Source organism: Onychostoma macrolepis, chromosome 05, assembly GCF_012432095.1.
Source record: "Onychostoma macrolepis isolate SWU-2019 chromosome 05, ASM1243209v1, whole genome shotgun sequence".
NCBI lineage: Eukaryota > Metazoa > Chordata > Actinopteri > Cypriniformes > Cyprinidae > Onychostoma > Onychostoma macrolepis.
In genome coordinates, this window is record NC_081159.1 from 25,254,323 (window position 1) to 25,269,041 (window position 14,719).

General features: G+C 35.9%; 1 protein-coding gene across 1 annotated transcript; it reads right to left on the minus strand.

The window, feature by feature from the left end:
- Nucleotides 1–29: 29 nt before the first annotated feature.
- On the minus strand, nt 30–14,088 carry LOC131541157 (uncharacterized). Its single transcript, XM_058776727.1, is given in 11 exon segments — nt 30–917; nt 1,079–1,123; nt 1,424–1,583; nt 2,031–2,168; nt 2,252–2,502; nt 2,669–2,883; nt 2,965–3,032; nt 3,122–3,681; nt 4,232–4,916; nt 4,919–5,639; nt 13,958–14,088. Coding segments are annotated over 11 exon segments (3,120 nt in total). The 5' UTR covers nt 13,963–14,088; the 3' UTR covers nt 30–645.
- Between the last annotated feature and the right edge of the window lie 631 nt (nt 14,089–14,719).

Below are 14,719 nucleotides of genomic sequence, written 5' to 3' on the forward strand. Positions count from 1 at the left end.
TTGCTGTTTTATTCGCATTAACAATAGTACAGACTGAGAACAAACTCGAGCAACATGCACACAGGCATACAATAGAAAAAGGTTAAAGTTGTTGAAAAAATTGGTTTGAGTATGATGGAACAGTCATCGAACATTTGCATTTATGAATTAAACATTGTATCATAAGCATCAGCAATCTTATTTAGAACATCAAATAGTAATGAATAGCCTATTCTTTTTTACATAACATTTCACAAAATCCCAGTATCCCACTTGCTATTAAAGGACTGAACCAAATTGCTAAAAAATCAACAGTTTATACATTATTACTCCAAACTCAACATACATTTAAATTAACAACATTTATAATTTGAAGATAATCTACAGCACCTCTTTATATTGAAGTGAAATAGGAAATAACAGATATTATATTCTAAATGTCACTTCTACTTCTGTTATTTACCTTATAGGTGATCGTAAATTGGACAAACCCATGGAAAAACAATCCAAAACATTTTCACATTTCACTATAGCAGTAGCAGTACAGCTCAAATAATATTAAAAGACTGTCAGATATACACTGGTCAATATCACATGCTTTGACATCACAGTATTATAAAATTAAATATAGTAAAAAAAAAATATTCTGTTCAGTTTTTCTATTGTTCATCTCACGTGCATTAGTGGTCTTAGTTGTCTGTAATCATATCTTTCATAAGAGCTGGTTCTGCCTTCTAAAGTTGAAAAACTTCCATTCTGACAAAAGACCTCGTCCTTGATTTCAAAGATGTTCCTCATTTTTTCCTGAGATGTTGCCATTGCTCTGATTTTATTTACCTGTTCATTTGCATTAATGTCTCCAAGGTGATCTAAAATGACATTAACATTTCTCACTCTTTGGATAAACTCAGCTTTGTTGTTTTTCAAAAAGGATACACCTGTAGTCATCAACCCTTTTAATTTATACAGTATATTAAAATGTTTCTGAGAAAAAATAGAAGCTAATCATTTGTTCCATTACAGTTCTAAAACAGGCTACAAGCTGATTCAAATGTAAATAAAATGTCTAGGCGATTATGTTTTTAGGTTATATGCTTGCACCACTCATCTGTTCATATCGGTCTGCTGTTTTCTGCTGTATAGTCTGTAAGATAAAAACTTTGTTAATATCTGCTTCATTTTCAACTTTTGAGATTACCAGTATGATTTAAATTATGTTTAAAAATCTTTAAAAAATGTATGCATATTTAACATTGTGCAGTGCTCATATGCTCATGTAAATCAGTGCAACAAATTGTCACAGTCTAGCATATACTGTAAACTGAAAATACAAAGAGCATCCAATGTCTGTGATGATAATTCACTTCAGGTGAATTGTTGTCATGTCAGTAATTTACTTGTTAAACTTTTGTACTCCACTAACACAAACAGTAAAGTATCTTACCTGTCAGTGTTATGTCACGGCTCCATACAACTTCAACCTTTCCTTCCTTGGGGTTTTCCTTTCTGAGGTGTAAACCCACATCCATCACACCATCTGGCAACTTTATATCAAATGTTGGATAGTAATGTTTCCACTGCTTCGTGCAATGAAGTTTTGTGTCCTAAAGAGATTGATTAAAAAAAAGTTTGATTAAAAGGCACCACTGAAACATATCTGAATCATTAAATGTTTGAAAAACTGTTTGTTCTTGCTCATATATAACTTTTTCCAAGGGTCTATCAAACCTTTTTTTTTTTTTTATGCATCTCAATGTAAATACTGCATGACAAGCAAAATGAACATTCTTTGTACATTGTTTAAATACTGTACATTTTAGATCATACAAGATCTTCTAATCACGAGAATTCATCTCTGAATTATTTGGTTTATCTGAGTTATTTGCAGGTTTGCAGGATATTTGCAGTTTTCTGGACTGGGCGTTCTTGTATTCATCAGAAAGGACAGCTAAATATGTAAACTATTTGATTCATGATTCCCACATTTCCCTCATGATTTCTCAATTAGAAAATGCTTTGAGAAAATGCATTATTCTAATCCATATACTGACCACTGGTTGTATCTTTGGCGTCTCTGAAAGTCCATGTTCCTCAACAGGATCACAGGACAAGCTGTACACACATTCATATTTGAGCATGCATTCACAAGCTGTTTGGATTAATGTGTAATCTTTATTACATTTTTCCACCTGAAAGAATAGAGAAATGGTATGGTTGTTTATAAAAGTCAGCTAAAATGAATGAGGTAAAATTGGGGTGCTTTAAGATCTACTTCTCTGGGGTCCACACTGCAGGGTTGTAGAAACACATGCAGCCCATGTGCTGGCTGTATGTAGAATAGCATCACTTGGCCGAGCATCTTAGACCAATGACCCGTAAACCAGTTTTCCTTTTTGGAAATAAAAAACTTTGATGTTCCTTTGATGCTCACTGTGACATGTGTGCTTGTGATATTTTGAGGCTCCAGAATATCAACAATCTGATTAGAATAATGTATAACTGACATGAAGTGGCAGGCATCCTCTGAGGGAAAAAAAAACTTTTTTATCTGTCCTCGACATATAGTAAATATAAAATGTATAATATAGTGTTATATTTTTATACTAATCATGATTTTTCTTAAAAGTTTGCACTTTGTATTATTCAAAGTATTCAGTATCTATTATTTTTCATAAGATTGCCAACTCACCAATGGAGGTCTCACAGTGAGGTAGTCTGAGCTGAGACAGCTCACCCTGAACACATTTGATATCATACACGGGTCCTGCTTGGCAATAGTTGGCAGGGACTGGACAGTCGTTATCCTGAAGAACAGTGCTGTACAGCACCTCTCCTTCCCCCTCCATGTTAAAACCAATCTGTGTAAACTCACAATGGAACCAGCCTGCATGGCTGCACTGTAACCTATTTGATTTCAAAGGAATATTGAAAATGAAAGCATACTGATACACTCAACTCTTACTTCACCTGTTTGTTGACACAAACCTGTATCTCCTTTGTCCCTCTTGTATGACGATCTCAGGAGTGAACAAATAATCTTTCAGATCTAGCCTCTGTGAAAAATAACAAGTGCTTAAGTGAATTGTAATTTTACTGTCAAATTAGACAGATTTGCATTTGCAAAGAAAACATTTTGACTTACTCTTAAAATGTCTAAAGGGGATTGAGAATCTCCATCTGAAATGTCGGGTAATACCAGATGCATAGAATTATTTTTCCTGATCATCATCTGTATCCTGTCTGAAAGCTCCCTCCTCTCTGTGGATTCAGGTGCAGAGCCACAAATGTAGTATTTGTCCCCACATTTTTCAAGAAGCCAATCCAATACGCCTCTCTGAGCTACAACGGCATCTGAGCTACAGATACATACTACGACGACATGATTCCAGAATTTCTCTCCAAGAAACTCCAGATTTTCAAGAATCTCTTTGGTTTGGTCTGTGAATTTGCCATCATGTAGAGTAAATGCAAGAAGAACGGCATGAGGCCCAGGAGTCAGTTTTTCCCATCGAAGAATCCTCTTGGCATTACAGATATCAATATCAACCAAGTGCACAATCTTCTTGTTCATTGCACCTTTGAAAGTCTTAATCCTACCACTTTCAATTTTGTAACTTCCTCCATCAAAAATCTGGCTTAGAACAGATTTTTCTGTTTCACCGAAACTCATGAGCCAAATCCTTATCTCTGTGAACATTTCACCTATGTATGAAAAACAAAATCAATAAAGACGCAGCTGAATGAGGCAGAGATGGTTACTGAGGCCTGTTTAACTTGCATTTTTAATATGAAAATGTAATATCTTTTCATTCACAATTGTTGATCCAGGTCTAGGACATATGGTCAAATGACAAACAATTACAGATGATGTCATAAAACTTGACAATGTTAATCTTAATGGCTAAATTACATTTATGTATACTTTCCTAAAAGTGACAAAGTAGTAAAATTGAAAATATTTCTTCATTTGATTTTTGTCTCACTCACTGTAATCTATGTCTGTGAACCTAAAACTGAAAAGAAATTGCACTATTCAATGTCAAAAATAAATTTCAAATATGAAATCTCAGTTTAAAAGCTATTCATTCAGGTAGCCAACCACCAATTAACTTTCACTAAAGCAGGAAGACTGTGATCATGCACCTATGCTAGCCAAACTTTACATTTTGGGGACCAGTGTATTTCAAGTAATCCAAGTAAAATATATTAACTATTAAAAATAAATTGAATAAAAGCTTGAGATTGTATTTACCAAAATGTAATCCATTTTTTAGGGCTCTCTCATAAAACTCTTCAGCCTTGAGTTTTTCACCCTTTACTTCATGAATGAATCCCTGTATGCCACACACCATGCCATCATCCGGGCTTTTCAGCCATTTAATACGATGTTGCATCATGGTTTTAAGTTTGTCCTCACACAACTTGCCTAGCTCTGATTCTGGTTGCAGCTTCAGACCTTGCATGAAATGTTGGAAGGCCAGTTCTTCAGATCTTTTGTAGTAGAGCTGGTATTGGCCACATAAATAATGAACTGCCTGCAGATGTTTCTTTTCATTATAAGCCAATTTAAATGCTTCTTCAAAAAGTCTGTCAGCTTTGAAGCTGCCAAGTTGTCCGTGATGCAGTGCTAAATCTGCCACGGCATTCACAAATGACGGCTTTAGGGAAATCGCCCTGTCCAGATGATAGATGCACTGATCCAGGTTTTGCTGTATTTCATCTGACATTTTAGTATTAAACTTTGCTTTGCCATGCATCCTATGTTTCTTTTCCAGGTATGTTTTTTTCTTTTTGTAACACATAGCCAATTGATGGTGTATAAAGGCAGAGTTTGGGGTAGCCTGCAAGGCATCTTCTAGTAGATTAATGGCAATATCCATGTTTCCTAATTGGCGGAAAAATTTTGCCGTGTATCTTATGACGTGTGGGTTTTCAGGGACATCCTCAGTGCCACAATCACCTTCTTCAGTGCAGGTTCGAATGTCTCATCATCTCTGTTATTCAGCATTCTTACGGCTAACAATAGTAATAGAACAGCATCATCTGGATTAAGTTCTATAGCTCTTTCAAGCTGTTTTATTGTTGGTGAACCTGAAGAGTCAGGAGTGTCTTTTGTTGTGCGGTACAGTGCAATAGCATAGCCTGCATTTAAATCACTGTCATCCGGGTTCATTTCAAGGGCCTGTCTAAAGCATTCCTTTGCAGCATGTGAGTATTTGTTAGAGAATTTAAGAAAAGTCCAACCCTTTTCTCTGAGAACCTCGACAGTATAAGTGAACCCCCCAGAACATTTTCTGCGGACTCTCTCTAACTCTCTCAAGTACTCTTCACATTTAGAGAACGCATTTATATGATAGTGCAACCAGGCAAGGTCTCCATAGGTAACAATAAGAAATTCATCACTGTCTTTGTAGTGTTCTTTTGCAAGCTCCACTGATTTCTGCAGATTTGCGAGAGCTTCCTGGTGGTTGCCATAGAGATACTGAACGAATCCAAGACTGTTGTAAGCTCGTGTTACTCTCGCCTCTTTACATTCCAGCTGAATCTGTTCCTCCAGACGATTCAGTAAATCACAGAGAACAAAGTCATCTTCTTCTCTTAGAGACCAAGTAAAATGGCACTCCTGCAGAAGCAGTTTAGATTTTAAGGTACCTTCAAGACTAAAAAAAAAAGGAAAAGAAGAAAAAATTATTTAAACATTTATGTTGCAAAAACTCTCCCACCTTTGTACATACAGACCGTCATTGAGGGTGCAATCGAGAACATTATTCCAGGCCATTGTCTTCATTGAATTTTAATCAATCAATCAAACTATCAATCAATAAAACCAAGTGGCATCTGTGCTGAAATTATGCAAGAGCTTTTTTCAGAACTAACTTACCTTACTAACATGTCTTATTACAAACAGCAGCCAGTCAGCAAATATTATGATTAATTAATCGAATAAAGATATTAGGTCATTGATAAATGATATAAGTCATTTGCCATAGTATTTTATATGCCATATTTTATTTGATATTAATTCTTATTAAAACACCATTTTTAAGGGTTTTCTAACTCTGCTCATTTGTGCAAACGGCTGCACTCCCTTAAATTTGGGGGGTTTGAGATACCAAAACATAAAATAATATTCTTGAATTCACTTCAAACTAAAGTTTTACAGAATAAAGTGACATGTCATGAATTAATAAAATTATTTTAAAAGGAAATAATTCACTTGGACAAAACATGAAATGTCATGGACCCAAAAACAAAAGCTAGAGAGAAAAGAAAAACAATTATGTTAAACACTTAAAATCATTTTTAATGCTCATTAAAAACAAAGCAAAACATAAGAATTATATAGGCCTATCTATCTATATAAAGTAAAATTAATCAAATATAGCTGCAAAGTGTCACGGCTAATAATACACAAACAGGTACAATCCAGACAAGGGCAGGCACGTGACACATGCACGAGGTATTGACGTTCAAGACCTGACAACAATTAACAGAAGGGAGCAACTTAAATACATTAACCACACTAGGATAATTAGCAAGACACACCTGAACAGAATGACACAATCAACACAAGGGACACGCACACTAGGGCTGTTTCTTGAAGGCTGCATCCTCCGGAGGTCGCATTTGTAGGCTGCATACGTCATAAAGAAGATCTTATTTTAGTATATTAATAGTTATAAATTTGACCATTATTCTTAGTTAAGTGTAAATTGTTGTAATATGCTTTTGACTCGCAAATGGAATACTCAGTTAACTGAAATAAACCAGGCTTGATGACATATGCAGCTTACAAATGCGACCTCCGGAGGATGCAGCCTTTTTTGAATATGTAAGCCTAAGAAATTATGAAAAAAAAAAAAAAACACTGATAATTTTAAATATGAAACGAAACCCATCATTATGTGGAGGCAAGGTGAGACATTCAATCATTCATTCAATCATTCTTAAAGGCAATTTATTCATTAACAATAGGCCTATCATTGTGCTGTTTCGGAGCCGTGCAGTAGGCTATCTATGCGAAAGGTTTGGCATATATGCGCGATTCTGCGAGCGTTCCATAGGTGTATGTGAGTAACATTACATATATGTGTGCATTTCACATTAGTAGCCTATATGTAATATGTTATTTAATATGTTTTCTGAGCATTCAGTAGTACATTTACATTCACATGTAATCATTTAGCAGACGCTTTTATCCAAAGCGACTAACAAATGAGGACAATGGAAGTAATTAAAATCAACAAAATGATATGCAAGTGCTATAACAAGTCTCAGTTAGCTTAACGCAGTACACGTAGCAAGTTTTTTTTTTTTTTATTATATAATAAATAAAAAGAAGACAGATAGAATTGAAAAAGAATAAAGCAAGCTAGTGTTAGAGGCCTTTTTTTTCTTTTGTTAATTGTATAATAAATAAAGAGAAAACAAATAGATAGAACACAAAAAGAATAGTGTTAGGTATTTTTTATTTTATTTTATTTTTATTTTTTTTAAAGAAAACAAGCAGTAAATGAATAGAGTGCAAGTCTGAAAGGGATAAGTTTTTTTTTTTTTTTTTAAAGAATAGAATTAGAAAAGAGAGTACTAGAGTTAGAGGGTCAAATAAAGATGGAAGAGATGTGTTTTTAGCGGTTTCTTGAAGATGGCTAAGGAATCCGCTGCTCAGATTGAGTTGGGCTTGGGCAGGTCATTCCACCAGGAGGGAACAGTTCATTTCAAAGTCCGTGAAAGTGAATTTGTGTGGTCTGAGAAAGTCAGCTGATCATCAATCATGACTTCAAGGTTTCTAGCTATTTTTGAAGGATTTATGGTTGATGTGCCTAACTGGATGGTGAAATTGTAATGAAACGATGGGTTTGATGGAACCACAAGCAGTTATATCTTGGCAAGGTTGAGTTGAAGGTGATGGTCCTTCATCCAGGAAGAAATATCTGTTAGACATGCTTAGATGCGAGCAGCTATCGTCAGATCAGGATGGAATGTGATGGAAAGTGATATGAAAAGCCATGTTTCTGAATGACAGAACTTGGATACCTCACCTCTCCAAGATACCTTGAAGGATCTATCTGTGAAGTAAGACTCAAACCACTGGAGTGCGCTTCCTGAGATGCCCTTTCCCAATAGGGTTGACAGGAGGATCTGGTGGTGCTGTCAAAAGCAGCGGACAGATCCAGCAAGATAAGTATCGAAGATTTGGAATCTAATCTTGCAAGTCTTAGGGCTTCAACAACTGAGAGCGAAGCATTTCAAATTGGATGTTTTTTTCTTTGAAATAACTATGTTTCTTCGTAGTTTTTTCTTATCAGTTATGTTTATTAGGGTTGTACCTGTATGTTACATCTAATGTTGTTAAATTAAGGTTTATTGCATATTTCAGTTTAATGAGTCTCACCATGATGGTGTTTAGTGTTTGTGTGAATGTGCACCTTCTATATATATTATTATTTAAAAGCTGCTTGTGATGGGCTTTGGTTCATCATGTGACTTTCTCATCACCACCTGCATTTGGTTGTTATCAGTGCATTACAAAGGTACAAAACAGATTTCAGTACTTCTATAGGTTGGTATATTAACATTATATCAGTTCATGAAATTACAGTATTTAACTGTAAATCTAAGTTAAAACCGTAAAACCTACAATGTTGCTACCGTATTTTTTACAGTAGAATTCCGGCAACCACAGCTGCCGGTTTTTTACTGTAAATTTACAGATTTTTTTTTTAAATGTAGTGGGGTTATATGAACCTGTCTAAATGCTGTGGGAAAAACATCAGTTTGAAAGGATGTGTTAATGATATGAGTGAGTGCAGGTACAACTGCAGGAGAAATAGCTTGAAGAAGATGAGATGGAATAGGATCAAGTGGACAAGTAGTAGGATGATTAGAAAGGATGAGTTTGGAGACTTCTGCCTCAGAGAGTGAAGAGGAGGATGTGAAGATGTGCTTGACAGATTGTGGTGTGGAAAATTGTGCACTGATGGTTTTAATTTTATTAATGAAGAACGTGGCAAAGTTGTCACCTGTTAGAGTTGATGAAGGAGGGGGACGACAAAGGAGCGAGGAAAATGTTTTAAAGAGCATGCGAGGCTTAGACGAATTGTTAATTTTGTTATGATAGTATGTCCTTTTAGCAGTGGAGACATTAGCAGAGAAGTCAGAGAGGAGTGATCGATATAAATTAAGGCCAGTAGGATTTTGTGATTTGCGCCATGCCCTTTCTGCAGCCCTGAGCTTAGAACGATGTTCGCGGAGAACATCAGATAGTCAAGGGGCAGAAGGGGTGGTACAGGCTGGCCTGGAAGATAAGGGGCAGACCGTGTCTAAACAAGATGTAAGAGTGGAGCTCTTACAGTGGAGTGGAGTGATAACTGTTTAGGTTGAGGAAGTAAAGATAAAACCGGGAGGTTAAGAGTGAGTAGGAAGTGATCAGAGGTGTGCAGTGGAGTAACCAGCACATGATCAGTGGAGCAGTGTCGTGTGTAAATAAGGTCCAGTTGGTTGCCTGATTTTTTTGTGAGTAGCTGTAGTTGACACTCGTTTGAGATCAAAAGAAGTAAGCAGAGTGTGGAAGTCTGCAGCCTGAGGTTTATCTAGGTGGATGTTGAAGTATCCAAGTATAACTAGGGGAGTACCATCCTCAGAAAAGGTTAAGAGCAGCACATCTAGGGTAAACGTACCTATTAAGCTAAAATCTATACTGAGATATTTTTAGTGCACAAGATATTGGTTTCAGTACAAAAAGTTATGTTAAAATAAAATATTCATATAAAATATCTCTCACACAAAAATATTGAATTTTATTTTAAATGACAAAAGCATTTCTACGAAGGCGTTTTAGTGCCTCGTTAAAAAATGAAAAAAATCTAAGATTACGAGATTAAAGTCGTAATATTTCGAGAATAAAGTCGAAATACTACGAGAATGAAGTCGAAATGTTTCGAGAATAAAGTCGAAATGTTACGAGAATAAAGTCGAAATGTTACGAGAATAAAGTCGAAATGTTTCGATCATTTAAATCGTAGAAATTAAAGTTATAATATTTTGAGAGTATAGCCTATATCGTGCATGCGAATGGCCCGCATTGAGAGCACCGGGAGAAGTTGCCAGACCTCCGGGATTGATTTGAATATTGTTGCGCCCGATCTTACTGGGATGTCAATTTTAAGGACTCGCGGGAACAGCTTAATATGAAGAATATGATATTTATTAACAGACTGAACAGGAACAACTGTTTATCTTAACATAAACTCACACACTCAATCGACATTCCTTTGGGGGGCGCTGTAGCTCTCTTATTTAACCCTTTTTTAATACACTACAAATATAGCTATGTGGGATTATTAGCAGAAATCATACCATGTGTCATACTCGCGGGGACAGTATGCTTGGAAATAATATTTAATGTATTCCATTGCATTCATTATTTGTAGTGCGCCAGCCACACAATAGCAATAGCTTAAGCTTTGTTTAATTAAACAGCAATAAAACGTTCTAAAGGTTGAAGTGGACTCAAATTTGTTAACATACGTTATATTGTTGTCTTTTCTGCTGTAAACCTTAAGTGACTATTCACAAACTGTTTTATTCATGGTATACTGTAAATGAGGACATAATATTTAATGTCTTCCATTCATTATTTGTAGCGCGCCAGCCAACCAGTAATCACAACAATTTTGTGCTTTGTTGCTTTTACACACAGCTCAGCTTTCAAATTCTGCCAGTTTTTATAACGAAATACAAATTATAAATGTGTTTTTGCTCTTTATTTCAAGTTTATAGCAAGATATAAATTGAAGGAACATCATAAGGCATAAAAAAAAAAAAGTTTAGCCTAATTTATAATAAAAATGTCTCGTCGTTCGTTATTGTATTCGGAAAGATGATTGACTCACATGCCGCTTAACAAACACATTATTGCAATATAGCCTACATATTGTTTGTATTTCGCTATAAAACTGACAGATTTCGAAAACTGAGATTTGGAATATCTCCCGGTGCTCCCAATCCGGGCCATTTGCATGAGCAAAAGGCTAGAATAGCCTATCTCAAAATATTATAACTATATAATCTTTATTCTCAAAACATTTCGACTTTATTCTCGTAGTTTCGACTTTATTCTCGAAATATTACGACTTTAATCTCGTAATCTTAGATTTGGTTTTTTTAAACGAGGCACTAAAACGCCGTCGTATCACTATAGAGAAAATGTGCCATTGTTTTTGTGCTCCGCTCTTCCCTACACACAAGGAAGGATCATGAATGCACTTTCTGCACTGAACCCCGCAATGAGTTTCACAACACAGCGCGGATTACAGTTCATAGCCATGAGACATATTTCATAGACTCATTAACGTCTGTAAATGAAGAAATTTAAAACGTAAATATTAGTAGTGAAATTTTACAGTTGTACTATAAAATAAAATGGTTATTTTTCTTAATAACTGAATTTCTGCCATATTAAACTTTTAATTAAGATTAAGTTTACAGAAATGTCAATTGTTGTTTTTTTTTCTCAAATATTCTGGTGGGTCTCGAAATAGATTAAACTTGTCTAGGTGGGTCGTGGAATGGAAAAATTTGGGAACCCCTGTCCTTAGACAGCCATGAGTCCCCTGCACAATCTGACTTTGCTGCAGCATGGAACAATGCTGTTTCGTCTGGCCATGGCCTCCTGACTGAGCCTGGTATCTCCCAAGGTTTTTTTCTCCATTCTGTCACAGATGGAGTTTTGGTTCCTTGTCGCTGTCGCCTCTGGCTTGCTTAGTTGGGGACAGTGGCATAGCCACAAGGGCATAGTCTCAGATTTCTAATGGCTTAAAAAAAAACTTTATTACACTTCCATGTTCGAAAAGCAGAAGATTCAAATAGTAGCGCGGGGCCGTTCACATGTCGCGCCTAAAAACTCGTGGAAAACGCCAGGCGCGTTGCTTTCTCCTTCTTTCAAACCTCTCTGCAGCTTGCACGCTATGCTTGCTCTCCATGAAGACGCGGAAGTTTCCGCAAAGGATAAATGGATTTCCAGCACTGAAAATCGCTTGCGCTCTACTACTAAATTTATTTAAAATGGCTATCTCTGTACAGCTATGATCAGCTGTTCCTCCATCTCGGCTGAGCTTTCAATGGTGTTACGGCAAAGGATGAAGCTGATTGGTTGGTTCTTGTCACATGACCCGCTTGCGGCATTCTGAAAAGTTAAGTTTTTATCTCGATGCGGCGCGGACGCGCCTGGAAAAAATGAGCGCGCCGGCCGCGCGTGTACATTTGAAATCACGGATTGAGCGCGCAAAAGACGCGATATGTTGTTATATTGTTGTGGATTATTTACGCAGAATTCAGCACAGATACGTCTTCTAAAGACACAAATCTCAGTTTACAACAATTAATTGAGTATTATGAAATTTGTTATTAAGATATCCCGATGCGTATTTCTTAACTTAAGCACGCGAGCCATACTGTAGGCTATGTGTACTATGTACTATACAAACAACATATCACATTAAAAAGCATTAGAATTAGCCAAAGCTTAAAACATTATTTACGACTGAAGGCTGTAGAAAGATAAGTTAAAGGTTAAGGGCAAACTTGTATTAAATTTAATGCTTATTTTTCATGCGCTGACTTTATGATTTAAATAAATAAATATTTCAGCCCATAGACAGCCCATAATTAAAAATAAGTTTGATCTAGTTTTAATCGAGTTGTATTCTCCGTGATTGCGTGCAACGATTGAATGTCATTATACTGTGAGCAAGAACGGGAGGTTAATCACAATAAATATAATGAAAAAATAAACGATATAATATTAAAAATTAAATTAAATCAGTCCGAGTATTTCTCTGGCAGTAGCTTGAGCTGTGTGCTCGTGCGGACGCGATATAAACCAAGCTTTAACTGTCATGCAGTATAAGCGCACTGCTATTCAGCTTCCACACGGCGCACAAACACTTGAAAAATGCGCACATTTAATATTGACATTATTGCCTCATTTTAAGATGCACCCTCCCCGGCCACTGTTTGGGGACACTTAATTTCCAGCGATATTGTGGACTTGATTGCACTGATACTATTTAAACTGAACTGAGATGGATGATGACATCACTGAATTCAATGATGAACTGCCTTTAACTGAAAATTGAGTGTTTACTATTGTCCTTTTGCATTACTGACACACTGTTTGATACTGTAAAGCTGCTTTGACACAATCTGTATTGTTAAAAGCGCTTTTTAAATAAAGGTGTAAAAAAAAAAACTGTTGCCAACTTCTTTCAATGGAAAGTGGCTCAAAAACTTGCAAAATGTCACTGGATAATGTCATTCACTAATTTGCATATTCATGCATCATTGCCGTCATATTTGCATTCTGCCGTCAGCCTTTTACATTTGTTTGTAATGTTCTCTCCTACTCTGTCCTTTAATACTTTAATACAGACAAATTCTCAATAAAACTGATTTCATTTATATATTTTTCTTTTTCTGTTGTCAGAAAATGGGACGAATAAACAGTGATATGATGCGGCCCATAACCAGCTCCCCGCTGTTAATCTGCATTAAATTCCTGATTTATATTGGATACGTTGAAAAAAATTAATACACCTTTACAATGACAGTTTCTCTCCGCGCGCTGCTTTTTTGTCGTTGCATACGGACGACATGCAATGATTGGTCGAAATAGCACTTTAATTATTGATTGCTAACAGGATGTGAAAAGACTTTCAACCAGGTATAGACGAGTCAGGTCAGATGCATGCCATATTGATTTTAAAATGAATGAAAAGTCTTTGCACGCACATAATGTTGTGGATCAAGTAGTCTTATTCTCACAACTTTCACATTTGTTTTATGGTGTTTTGTCAAAGTTTTTGTGTTCCATTGAAAGAACATCTGTCCCTCACATCCTCGTTTCAGTACCGTCAAAAATTAAATATGGCGCTATATATATTGCCTATCCTACCTTTAACTCGACAAGCAAACCCACCTCATTTTGTGGCCGTCTTCAAAAAGCAGACACTATCATGAAACCACCAGAGCAGGACGTTTTGGAGCAGTGTTATCAATCAGGCTGAAGCGTCTCTAGCTCAGATGCGAGGTACACCTGCATCACGAAAGCAGGAGGGGTGTTGAGTAACAGGGAAGTGTATTTACCTCCGAGATTGAAAATAAACCGAGGCATCCGACAAGGTTGTCCAATTTCTGCATTCCTTTTCTTGGTAGTAACTCAAGTTTTAAGTAATAATCCTTCAAAGGTATTGAAATTATTGAAAGACAATTTAAAATATCGCAACGTGCTGATGACAACAGGTTTTCTTGGTAATAGTTCTGACGTAGGCTACCTCTGACTGCGAATACCATGAAATGAAAAAGAATTTAACAAAGTAATTAAGGATATTCCCAACGACAATCATTTTAACCAAGTTCTCAGATGTAAATATTAATAATACAACCCTACAAAATCCCCAACTTTTTGTAAATGGTCTCTCCTTTTTTGATAAACGTTTTAATAACAGTTTTATTTAAAAAAAACAAAAAAAACAAAAAAACAACAACAAACAACTCCTTTAATGTTGGATCCAAGCCTCCATGTATCAAAGTGGCTTAAACCTCATTGTATATCTTGGCATAGCATTTTGAGATTACCATATAAATGTTATTTCTAATAAAGAATAAAGAAAATTATTCATACGTTATCTTGTAAATGCAGCCGTTATCAGATATATTCATAGTGTTTGAGATAAATGTA